Genomic DNA, 13,613 nt, shown 5'->3' with positions numbered 1-13,613 from the left:
CATTCTAACAAAATACCTAAATATTATATTTATAAAAAATTATATTATTAAACCAAAAATAAGTTACTTTTTAATCAAACCTAAATTAAGTTATAATAAAAGACATTAAACTAAAAGAATTACACAAAAAATATAACTTTTAAATAGTTAATTTGATACGATATTTTTTTTCAAAGTTTTATGATATTATTAAATTTATATTTTATTAGAACATATAAAACCGTATTATAAAATCGATGGAGACAAAAAATGAAATGAAACATTAAAATCAAGATACATATCGCTGCATCACGCAAGTACCTTTCTAATATTATAGAATATTTTACAAAAACTCTTAAAAATCATTTTTATGTATAAAATATTGTTTATTGATGTATATTTCTTAAAATTCAAAATTACAAGTAGATCGTGCATAGTACAACTTATTAAAGTTTCATAATTGAATTTGTGTAACTATTTGTAGATAAACATAATTAAATACAATATAAACATCTAATTTTAAATATAAAAAATCTAAAATAATTAGGATACTAATTGACTTCTAATATAATACTTAATTATTATTTTTGTAAAAAAATTATATTAGTAAACCAAAAATAAATTACTTTATTATTAAACTTAAATTAAATTATAAAAAAAAATGAATTAAAGAAATTACATAAAAAATATAGCTTTTAAATAGTTAACTTAATATTAATATCAACATTTTTTTTTTCAAATTTATGTTTTATTCCAAAATAAAAATATTATCTTTTTTGCAAAACCATATAAAATGATAGAGACAAATATTAAATAAAACATTAAAATCGAGATGTATCTCACTGCATATATTGTGTGAGTATCATTTTAGTTTTATTTAACGATGAAACTTTATGTGTGTTTAAAATTGTTATGTAGAGTAAACTATGTTTTTCGTTTATACATGGTTAAGACTTTGTAAAGAAGGTTAAGCTCGAAGTCCGGTGTAGGTCCGACCTAATGGGCTGTTCAGTTGTAGTTTAATGAGTTGTATAACCTATATATTATATTAGCTCAGTTATAGGTTGTTGTTCGGTTACGGCTTAATCTGGAAATTAATAGTTTATTAGGTCAGCAAGAGGAAGACTCTTGTTCATGTTCAGCTGGCCCTTTTCCCTCACTGCCCTTGGGAAAAAAACGCATCTTCCTCCTCCTCTATAGATCTATCACTGTTCCTCTTCTTGCCCTCACAAATCGACCCTCTCAAATCAGTAAGATTATTATACAAATCAGCCCTCTCAAATATGTTCTGTATCTGCATTGTGTCTCCATCGTTGCAAAAATGAAGAAACATGGAGATTGCTCTCATCAACATCGTATTCGTGACCCCTCCCTCATTCATCTTTCTTGCTTGATTACGGTGGCAATTGGACCAACAATTTTTGTTCCTTTTGGTTCAAGCCTTGGGCCCATTGGTTTTTGCTGGTGATTTTGGGTTTGATATAAGTTTCTAATTTATGATTTGAATTCAGTTTTTGATTTAAGTTTTTTATCGTTGCTCCTTTGCCTTTCTTGTGGTGATGAAACAACCCTCTCAATTTGATGAAATTACCCTCTCAAATCAGAGGAGAAATCGGTTGGTTTGGTTAAAGGGGAGAAATAGATAGGTTTGGTGGTTGAATTGAAACTGAATATTCAATGAAAAAACAAAGGGTAAAATAGTAATTTTCATAATTCATACGGTTTATTTAGTATAACAATCGAACGACTTATCAAATATCATAAAGATAGTTTTATCACTATAGACAATTTAAGCCATATAAGACTTAATAAAAAAATGAACCGAACAACCCCTAAGTTCGGCCCAAAAAAAGCCAAGCCCCAGTAAGCTTCAAACGCGGTACACGCCAGGCCTCAAAGCCTGATCAGACTGCTCAATTTGTAAAAGTTTTGGCATGAAAAATCCCTATGAGGCCATTGTTCAACCCCAAAACCAACACGTGTCTGGAAAAAGCTACCGCCTATTTTGCCCACTGAAAACGGGCTTGAAAGGCCCGAACCCATGTTTGAATAAACTCGAGCCTTGTGTATCTCTAGACTTTGTGGTTTATAATTCATACTTTTTTCGTCCATATGGTTTAAAGTTGACTGTTTTTTCGTCGTTCTGGTTTACAAATCATTGTTTTTTTATCGTCCCTATGATATACAATTTATGGTTGTTATTCGTCTCTAATATTTAATCGTAAACTACTAACAAAGTTTAATTTTAGAGAGGAAAACAATAATAAATTGCAAACTGCATGGATAAAACCGTATTTTCAAAAACATAAAAACAAACATCACAAATTTTAACATATCACACAGACAAAAACCGTCGTTTATTTGATTATATAATATCATAACGTTAAAATTAGCCGATTAACTGTAACCAATTATAAGATAAAACATATGGATATACTCATACCGTATTATACTATCTCAAATTGTAAAAATATATAAGATAAAACATTAGATAAAATAAAAGTTTCCTTTTTTGAAGTATATAAGATTTATATACGGTAAATGCAACAAATAAACCTACACATCTTCTTATATTTGGTGAGGTTTGAACTCCTGACCTCCTAGAAGGCCAAAGACTATGATACCGCTAAGTCAAAAGCCCTTTGGTATAAAATAAAAGTTTGCTAAAGGTAAAAATGGCAACATAGAAAAAAAAATCCATCGTTTGATAAAAGTTTTATTGAATTTAGTATCAAGGTGATTATTCAAAAAATCATTGGTTAAACTTTAAATAATTGGATAATTACAAAGTAAAAGTAATTATTATATATTTTTTAAGTAAGAGTAATTTTCTTAAAAACTTATTATTAAATTGAAAATAATAATAAATCATATAATTATTTTGAAAACACATGTCATCCCTGTATACATGTCTACTTAGAGGTCGTTTACCAAATGTTTACTTGGGTAAACCCTTATCAACTCACATCACCTTACCAGATGAATATGACAAAGACTAAGAATCTTACCCGGTAAGAGCGAAACAAGGACCAAGAATCTTACCCGGTTAGAGTCTTACACTAAGTCTTAAGAGCCATCTCTGGGGGATTAGAGTCTCTAGTTCTAAAGACCATAGTTTCTGGACACTAGGATGGAAGATTCACTAAAAGAGCAACCAAAGCCTCTGCTTCTAAAGACCAAAACATCTGGTTCACAAGCATCCAGGACCAGAGTTCCTCTGGATGACCAGAGCACCTCTGGTTGAACTATACTTTGAAAAACAATTTATCATATTTATGGAAAAGAAGACCTTAAAGCTTTACAAGTCTGAAAATACATTCTCCAGGTCTCTTGAAAAGAAGACTTCAGAGTTTTACAAGTCTGAATAGTCATTCTTCAGATCTCTTGAAAAAAAAAAAAGACTTCAGAGCTTTATAAGTCTGGAGACCTAGTGAGTGCTTAATATCAAATATGAAGACGAAGTCTAAAGACCTTGAGTTCAGAGTTATTCGAACTCTGAACGAGAGGATACAGCTGCTAACTCTATAACAACCTATGGAACCCTTAAATTTCTTAAAGATTTTGCTTAAAATCCTCTATAGAGCATAATAAAAATACAAATTTACCTTATTAAACACATAAAACACATTTAGAGGCAATTGACAAGCATATTTAAAAAAAAGGTATGTTATATTGGATCCTTCAACACCTCAATTTTTTAGATAGATTTTCACCTTTTCACCTTGTTTATGTATTCATGTAATTACATATTTCTCTCTCTCTCTCTCTCTCTCTCTCTCTCTCTCTCTATATATATATATATATATATATATATCACATCACATCAAGATCACCCTCAATTCCCACTTCAATCAGGTATGATCGAGAAACGACATTCAATGAAGCTAATAGAAAGGTGAACTATTGTGCAATTCGTTCGATTGTACTGCATTTGTGTATTCTCCCTCCATCACTGGAGAATGTCCTTGACTGAACACACTTTTAGCAAACAAATAAAAAATGGGAACTTCATATCTTCAAACACTTGAAGATGATTCTAGTCATGTTCTTTAATTGCATGCACGACTACTGGGACATTACTGATTGTCCTATTTCAATTGTTTCATTTATCGAATATATAGTTGATCAATCAATTGTCAAAAGAATTACCGCAAGACTTTCTATTGGTTGCCACGTGTGGGCTTCCATTGAACCCCTTTGTGAAACAATCTTATTGGTAATACTTACTAAGCCACAATGTGTTACCTTTATACTGTCGATGGAAAAAACCCGAGTCGGCAAGACAACAACTTGTTTATGCACTTGGGTTTTCACCTCACGATCATCGCATATGATCAACAACATCGTTAAATTGGCAACAATAAAAAAAAGAATATTATGTAGAATAATCAAGTTTAAAGGTTTAGGGGTTGTTTGTTTACTTTTTAATAGTTCAATTAAAAGACAGCTTCTGGATAGTTAAGAGGTGAATCTTGTTTAGCAAAAAAAAAAAATCTTTTAGTGGTTTCCAAGTATTTTGAGCGGACTTCTAATCCGCTTAATTCATATTATCCAGATTTTAAATTATTCTCTGTTTCTTGATTCATATTGATAAATCGCTCAATATATTGACTGGTTAAACTTACCTTGTTTGAGAAGAGTTATCCGCACACTGATTAAGACTGGTTTGATTGAATTAGATTTGATGGTTAGGAAATTAAGCACAGGTTCAAGTTAGTCGGAGTTCAAGTTCATATATCACTCGTGTGGCTCGATATCTGTTGGTATAAATTGCTTAGATTGTTCGATTGCTTTATCATCGAATTTACATAAATCGATTGGAGCTAGGCTTAATCTGTTTATAACTTGTCTGAATTCTACACAGATATATTACATTGATTTTGAGCTTCTTACTGTTGATGTGTATATTTTGGTTGTGCCAATGTTGTTGAAGCAACTACATGAGGGGCTCAAGGGTGGACATTTAGTTGATGATTTGTTGACTGGTGCTTTAAGAAATCCTTGCAGCAGCACCAATTCAAGATGCAAATGGCATAAATGAGTTTCTTTTAACAGTTCTAAGGGATTTATAATTGTTTTGAGTTTGTATTAAGACTTGATCAGTTGCTGGTTGGTAATTGCACAGGTTAAGCAGGTTTAAGCATACAGAGTGGAAAGCGGTTTCATGTTTTCAAGCTGCTGGTAGTAAGGATCTGTTTAACAGATGCAAGCTGCATGATGAACTACCCATCTTGACAGCATATTGAATTTGACAGAAGCTACACAGTGACAACAACAGCATACACAAAGCAGCAACATGTTTAATTTTTGTGCAGTAACAGGTTTAAACATTGTGACAATGGTTTGCTGTTTCTGTTGTGTTTGTGGTGTTTGAAGCAGAGATGTGTAAGTGATTTTTAACAGGTTTAAACTGTTTTTACATGTTTTTGTTTTAAGCAGCTGTGTGAAGTGTTTAAGCAGGTCTTGATTGTGGTCTTGCTTTGTCAATAAGAACAGCAACTGTTTCATTTTCTGCAAGCAGCAAGCAGCTCCACAGTCTTGTAACAGTAGCAACAAACAGCAGTAGTTTTTAAACAACAGCTACAAATAGTTGTGTACAGGTTCTGTGTGCATACACAGGATCTGTTTTTTGTTCTGTATTGGTAAAACAGACCGCAGTAGTTCGGCAGATTGGACAGTAGGTGAGGTAAAACAGGTTTGAAACTGTTACATAGCTAAACAACAAGCAGGTCTTAACAGTTTTGACAGCATATAGATTTAAAACAGTGCTGAAGCTAAAACAGAAACAGCAGTTGTGTTGTGTTGGTGTTTAAAACAGCAGTTGGTAAGCTCCACAGGTTCTTAACAGCATTGCAGAGGTCCTGTGCACACACAACAAGTCTAAAACAAAGGTTTGTGAGTAAGTAGCATTTGTGTTTGTGTTTGAGATTTCACAGCAACAACATTGGACAGATTTTTGTAACAGCAACAAGACTGATACAGCTGCAGATTTAGTAAATTGTTTTGAAAATATAGTTGTGTGCAGTATTACGTTTCTCCAAGTGAAGCAACTGATTCGCGAAGCATTCAAGTGACTTTTGGATAGATTTTCTAGAGCAGATAGATATTTTTTTTAAAATTGTAACTTCTGTATTGTATTTGGGCTTGGATCTGTTTGATTTGGACTTAGTCTCAGGTTTTTGGACTTGGATTATTGTTTTTTGAACTGTTTTTGGTTTCTTAGGTTGTTTGTGTTTAGATTTTCTTTTGGATCATTGTATATTTGTTTTTTGCGTGAGTTTTTCAGTGTTTGTGTTTTTCTGTTCCTTTTGAGATTAACTGTTCATATTTCTTTTATCTGATTTCACTGCATAGATCCTTAACTAATCAATTTTTTAAAATGACAGATATTCTTATGAAGGAGAATCAAGAATTGAGAGCAAAGTATGTTGAACTGGAAAAGAACTTTAAAGTTCAGAATTATGTTAATGTGATGTAATTAAACTTTGCATCGAGAATATAAAGAAAAGATAGAAAAAGTTAAGGATGAATCCAAATATGAGTTAGATAAACTTAACAAATCCTTGGATAATATCACAGTAAAATTTGACGAAGAAAGAAAAACAAGGAATCAATCTTATAAAGATTTGCACAACAAACTCCAAAAAGTTCAAATTGAACTAATTGCTGAGAGGAACTCTCCAAGGAGCAATTCAGATATCAAGGATTTAACTGAGAAGTTCCACAAGACTGAGCATGAGCTGACTGAGTTTCAGAGATTATTGGGATTAGAAAAGGAAAAGGTTTTAAAGACTGAAAATATTTTAAGTGATGAAAGAAAAGAGATGGAAATAGAAAAGAAGAGAATTATGGAAGTTGAAAGAAAGTTTGGAATTGAACGAGAATCTTACGAGAAGAAGATTAACTCTCTYGAGCTAAACGCCAAGATGCTTCTAAAGCAAATCTTGGATTTTGAGCAGCTTATCATTTTGGAAAGAGAAAAGAATGCTAAAGAAAAGACAGACATCTTCGAAGACTATCAGAGCCAGCTACATAAACTGTCTGAAAGCATTGACTTAAAGCAAAAGGCTTTAGACGAAGAAAAAAAGCAATTTGCTATAGAGAAAAGAAATACTTCAAAGAAGTATACAGTAATTGCAAAAGAGCTTACTGAGAAGAGGAAGTGGCTTGACATAGCTTCGGAGAATGACAAAAGCARCTYAGATGAAGAGAAGAGAGAGTTGCTAAATCAGAAGAAACAATTTGAAATGATTCAGAAGGAGTTATAAGGTAAACTCTTTTAATCATTCTGACAACTTAATCATTTAACAACAAATCATTCAACAACTGCCAAACAACACCTTAAAATATCTTTAAGAAATCGTCCGTAACGAAGATTTTTGAAATGTTTTTGCTCTAAGATATTCCTTAAAGAGAAATCAAAGATGGAGACCGATTTAAACCCGACCCGGTTTGGGACCGGTTTCAGGAAGTCACACAATTAACTATCGGTTTATGGGCGAAACCACATTTTACACGTAAGCATATGCATAAGGTAGGACCCAAAAATACATAACTTTTGACGTCATGATCCAGTTAGGTAGGCAGGAATCTTATGGCTGAGAGAGTACGGAATGGTATCGTGTTCCATCAGGTTTTAGTGGTCCAACGGCTGGACAGCCTTTTGATTCTTCGGACTATGAGATAACGCACAAGAAGAGCCGCATAGGATTTTGGCTGGAAAGTTGATGTGACATTTCCACAGAGCAAAAGGAACAACTTTGGTCCTTTCTACTGCCTCTGATTGGGACTTAACGGAACTGACACCAATTTATTACCTCTTAATTATTTATTATTATTATTATTATTTTTATTATTATAATAATAAATATTATATATATATATATTTACTGTCATTGCTTTTTCTGCATGCATGACCAAATTATAAACAGGAAGTAATGGTGCTCCTATTCTATTATATTACACATATAAACCACCATTTCTTTCCAATCTAAACTTCAAACATATAAATTAAATAATATATTATCTGTGTACAGTTACCTGGTAAGTGTTTACTAGTTTAATTATCTACCCGGATGAACATAACAAGTATTGATAAGTGAGGGTAATGACTCATACTCAGTAATCGTTTCTTGGATTATCCCAATACTGATTTCGTGAAACCGAAGACATAAAAAGGGTCAAAATATAGTATTCAAAGAGTACAATATATATACATTATTCGATTGATTGTAACCACGAAACCCACTTTCTCGTCACTGGCTTGTGATTTGTTTTGATAAAAAACGAATTTAAATCGATACGATGTTAAAAATTCTAGGTTTGTTTAGGGTAAAACGTTATATAGAGCATCGTTAACTATATCAACAATAAAACATAAGATTCTTAACACTCTCACGTACTTTCGGGAGCGGGATGGTTTTCGGTGGGCCACATCTCGTGAGCCCCGACGAACCACCGGTCCGATCAAGGTACAGCCGGCCTCGATAAGCGGCCAAATGAGCATAATAACATGGTGGCACCAATGAAACAGGCTTGGTGCACCTTACAAAAGTGAAGCAAAGATTGTAAACCAGTTTCTCGAGTTCATCGGAAGTGAACCCATTCTCATCCCATAAAACGTGATAATGAGTCGGCCGGCTTGTACCCTTTACACCCCAATGGCTGCATAGATAGAAATCGAATTCTTTCGGGTGGGTGATGACCGAGTCAACCACCGTGCCTGGCGGCACGTTCTCGTCGGAAAACTGGTTTCGGGCAGCACCAGATACCGGGTCCGCAGGGAACAGCCGTGTGTGGTGCCGTTTCTGGACCACGGCAAACGTGATCGGCGGGTTGTAGCCGGTGAAACGCGAAAATGCATCCCGAATCGCTTGCAATTCGTCACGAAGCACCTTATGAAACTGCGTCTCACTCACGCCATCCCGAAAGAAAATCACTCGTTTCGGCAGCTTCGAAAGCTCCCGGACGAAATCATGTAGTATCTCTTCCACCATTATACTCAAGTCTTGAATAATTTCTTGCCGGTGAGTCTGAGATCGCATTTTGGAAACGTACTTGTTAGCTGCCGGCCAGTTCACCGACCCGACCACAGCCGCCACCGACGGGCTGAAATCGTCAAGTGGGTGCGGGTGTGTTACATCCGCACCCATAAACATCACCGGCTCATCGAGGGTCAGAAGCCGCGGGATCTGAGCTGGCAACGACGTGTACAGAGCCACGGTGCACCCACCGATCTTGGCATTGATCTTGATTGCCAAATTCGCGAGAAACTGCGAGCTTAATCTCGCAAGATTTTGATACAAACAACACTGGCTCATAACCCCGATGCTGGTTTCGCTTATCCGCTTCAAATCTGCATAACCTTTGTGTTTCTTTTCCATCACACAAATCAAAAGCTGCAGATTATTAGATGCAGATCTTTGGATCTTTTTGAGCTTTGATTCAAGAAGATTCACATTGTTAAGAACTTGCATTGATTCAAACTGTGGCCTTATGACTGTGTTCTTGTTAAGAAAAATCCCTAATTGCTCACATCTTTGAGTTAATTGATCGATGAATTTCGGGATGATCGATTTCTGCGCGGTGGTTCCTCCAAAACTAACGAGAGCCCATCTCCCGATTCGGCTCCCTTCGAAAACCTGGCTACCGGAAAAGTTCCATTGCCGATCATGGCGTGAAGGTATCAGATCCGTCACTTCACCACCATCTCCGAGCTTAAGCTTTGGTGGCTGAAGAACACGGCCGTTCAACTTTGTCATCTCCGTCAAAACACGGAGATTGAATTCGCGGGCTTGGTGTGCGCTGTTGCAGCAATCCGAAGAAAACATCAGAACACTAGATAAAATCTATAAGGAATCACTACAACAAAGTCGATTTATAGATCATCATATATGTCTAAATGCCCTAGTAAACGGATTTAAAAGACTTAAAGAGGATGGTTGGTTTTTTTCGTCAAGTCCTGTATGGATAAAGATATCTGTATAGAATGGGAAGGTTTTTGTTTGCCGGGTTTTTTTTCATAGATAGAAGGCTCGTGTTTTTTAATTGAGAGTGACAGGTTCGGAAAAAACTTGACTTTTCTCATAAAGCTCCCCCTAGAAACTTACTGAATAAGCCACTTTCTATATAGCTGACCGAATAAGCTGTAATTACTATTAAGGTCATTAAATTGTAAGTACGATTAAGCTCATTAAGCTGCCAACAAACAGATTTTTAGACCAAACAATTGTGCATAATGTGTACAGGTGTTTATTTTGAAATTGTCCTGAAAACTTGTTAGGACGCTCAAAAGCGTCGTATCAACTTACTTCAACATCCTTAAGTAAGGGGCCGTTTACCAAACGCTTATCCGGGTAAGTGCTTACCAAGTCATGTTACCCCACTGGATGAATATGGTAAGGACGAAGAATCTTACCCGGTAAGAATGAGACAAGGACCAAGAGTCTTACCCGGTAAGTAAGGGCGACGACTCTTACCACGGTAAGCGCTTACCGGGTAAATTGTTGCATACGATGTCGTTTTGGTGGACTAAAATCTTACCCGGTAAGTAAATAATAGAGTTTAGTTTTACCAGTAAGCACTTACAGGGTAAGTGTTTGTTAAAAACCGCCGTACAAACTGAAGTCTTATAAAGCAGTATCTTAAAACATCTAAAAATAGTTGGCCTCTTATAAGAATAAGAAAGAGAAGGGTTACCTTGATGGACCGAAGGGTCCAGCCATGACTCCGTCGATGATCGCCTTCCTTTCTCGCGGTTTTTGGCAACCCAATTTGAGTATTTTCGCGGTTTGATCATCGGAAAGTTTCCCGAGAAACTTCTGGCCTTCGCAAACCACACAAAGCTCCATCGGAAGATAACATGGCCGTCTTCGACTAGTCTGCAAACACGGCAAGTTCCTGTACTGAATCTTGTAGTTATACTGTTCTTTGAAGTAATTCAAAACCCACAAATTATTCCCGTTTCGATCTCGAAACCAAAGATTCTCCGTAGATTCATCCGTCAAGCTGTGAACTTTATATCGTTGCACGGTCTCCCGGTGACAAACAAACACTTTTACGTTCTTCAACGCCTTTTCGACCTCTTTCTTCTCTTCACCTGTCAACCCTCGTGTTTTCCTCTCGGAAAGATCGTTCAGAAACGAAAGACGTTTCTGTAAATACGGGATTACGCCAATGCTCTCGTGAAACGCGGTGACCGTTAAGTCGACATTGAGGGCAAGTCCTTGTTTTGTAGGTCTAAGACTTTGGAAAAACCCTCTAAGTCCAATTGCTCCTCCTCCTATATCTTTAGCTCCTCCCATGGAGGTCGAGTAAAGCGACCGCCCTAACGGAGTGCATTCCGATAACGGGTTTTCGCGAAGAACGACATCTAATGCTTGAAGATAGTCTTGCGGAAGCGGGATCGATTCATCGGTGTCGTTTCTCAAGTATTTACTCAGTTCTCCGCCATCGAGTTTCGATACAATCTTGATGCTTACCCTAAAAAGCTTCAGTTTTTCGGTATTATCTTCTAAATTTGGAGTAATCAGAGAGTTGGGAATTGGAAGTGGGAGGTTAATGTAGAGTTCAAGTCTATCTTTCTGAAACTTAATTGGGCTAAAAAGATTTCTCCGGCCATCAAAGCTTGGATTTCCGCCGGAAAAAATGGCGGAATTTTCTTCTACAAGTTTATTCTTGATCAATCTAGCGACGTCTTTCGAAGGTTTTGGAGAGATTTCAACATCGTAGTGGTAAATTTGCTGTAAAGGGTTGAATTTAACGAGGAAATGATTGGCTAAAAGTGAGATAACTGTTCCATCTGAGCCACCGGAATCCGGCCGTCTTGCCACCTTCAACGGTGGCGCTGGTGGTGGTAAATCCCTAACCGGCTGAAATTCATCTCTTTTTGCTCCCATTGATGAGTTAATTGCTCTTGGAATCATCTCTAAAGCTGTTTTAATTGCAGAAATTAAGAACATTATGGGTCCCATTTGAGATTATTTCACATTTTCATACCAAATTCTTCACAAACAACAAAAAAAAATTGAACAAAAACAGCGGATTCCATCTATTTTTTTACCATTTTTTCAATTGAATTTCTGAAACAGAAAATCCACACAAATATTCAAACTTTTAGGGTTCAACTTTTTGCGTAAATTTTGACTAAAAACGCTTTTGAAAAGCGGTTAAAAAGTGAATTTGGTTGATAAAATTCGTTATTTTAATAAAAAAATCAAGATTAACAGAAGATTACTGTAATTAAAAGAAATCGAAATTAATTAAATATTTATTTTTTTACCAAAAGATTCTCAGCTTGAAAAAATCAAGATTTTATGTTCTTGAAAACAAGAAGAAGCAAAAATTTGGAATCAATCGAAACCTTTGTCGGAGTTTGAAATAACAAAAAAACAAATGGAACCCATTTGGGGACATCGATTAAAAACCCAAAAACATATGAAGACAAGTGCTTAAAAGTTAGCAAAACCATCAAATAATATATATATATATATAAGTAAAATAACACAGAACGAAAGAGAGGGTATTTTGTGAAGAAAATGAACAGACCTGTTTCATCAGATAAGTTGGGATCAGAAGCAGCAACAAGAGGTGGAGGATGATGATGGTGATGATTTTGCTTCCATGGAGGTTTGTGCAAATGGGGTTTTGGTCTGAATCCAAGCAGAGGAAGAGGAGATATGGCTGAATGAGGTGGAGGCAGAGGAAGAAGAGGAGGGGAAGAAGATGGGTGGTAGAGATTTTGATTGAAAAACCCAAAATTTGTGTTGGAATGATGCTGGAAGAGATAGTGTGGATGGAAATGAAGGTGATGATAGTGGTGTTGGTGTTGGTGTTGAGGGTTATGTGTTGTTGTTGTTGCTGTTAAACTCTTTGTTTTTGGTGTGCATTTGTTGTTGTTATCTGTTTCTTCTTCCATGGTAGAGAGAGAGAGAGATGGGGGCAAAAAGTGCAGTTTTTGCATGAGAGAGATGTATTTATATGTAGAGAGAGAAAGAAAGCAAATGGGGTTTTGTCTCTGATAGCAGTAGGCAACTAGGAATAGTAGTAGAAACTGCAGTTATTGCAGAGAGAGAGAGAGAGAGAGAGAGAGAGATGGAGGAGAGAGAGGGAGAGAGAGGGGGGGAGGTATTTGGTGTAATCTTCTTAATGGAAAAAGATGTGATCTTTTTTTATATTTGGATTATTTTTCTATGTAATTTACTTTTTGGACTATTTTATTTGGTTTTCTTTTTGTTAAAGAGAATGTAGTATTTTTTTTATTGGGAAATTTCAGTTTTCTTTATTTAACATGGATATATAATCCGTTAAGTGAACCGACTAATCTTATGAGTGCAGTATAACAGAGAGTTGTATGTTGCGTTTGAAAATAATGAATCGCTCCCAAAAAGGAATCTATTGATTTTCTCCTTATTGGTTGGACCGTAGGTGCGATGATCTCTGGTTCAAGTCCAGGATGGTCCATCTGCGTCAAGAAAAAAAATAGAATGACCATCTGCTTTACGGGTAGTCCGGAGTCACCGTATTTGAACGTTCCTGGCCAAGGGAGGGGGGGTTCTTATTTCTTCTTGGATTTGAACCTGGGATCTCCCGACACTTTTGACTTTGGAAACCAAGTTCAAACCAATCTAGGCATG

General features: G+C 35.7%; 1 protein-coding gene across 1 annotated transcript; it reads right to left on the bottom strand.

Moving 5' to 3' along the window:
• Positions 1-8,342: 8,342 nt before the first annotated feature.
• LOC112523655 (protein argonaute 7-like) lies at positions 8,343-12,895 on the bottom strand. Its single transcript, XM_025133342.1, has 3 exons — positions 12,574-12,895; positions 10,678-11,917; positions 8,343-9,783 (listed from the first exon to the last, which is right to left on the bottom strand). Exons 1-3 carry the CDS (start codon positions 12,893-12,895, stop codon positions 8,343-8,345), a joined length of 3,003 nt encoding a protein of 1,000 aa, XP_024989110.1.
• Positions 12,896-13,613: the final 718 nt, after the last annotated feature.

The sequence above is a fragment of the Cynara cardunculus genome, assembly GCF_001531365.2.
Source record: "Cynara cardunculus var. scolymus isolate 2C chromosome LG 12, CcrdV1, whole genome shotgun sequence".
Lineage (NCBI taxonomy): Eukaryota > Viridiplantae > Streptophyta > Magnoliopsida > Asterales > Asteraceae > Cynara > Cynara cardunculus.
This window is presented reverse-complemented; position numbering and strand designations above follow the sequence as displayed.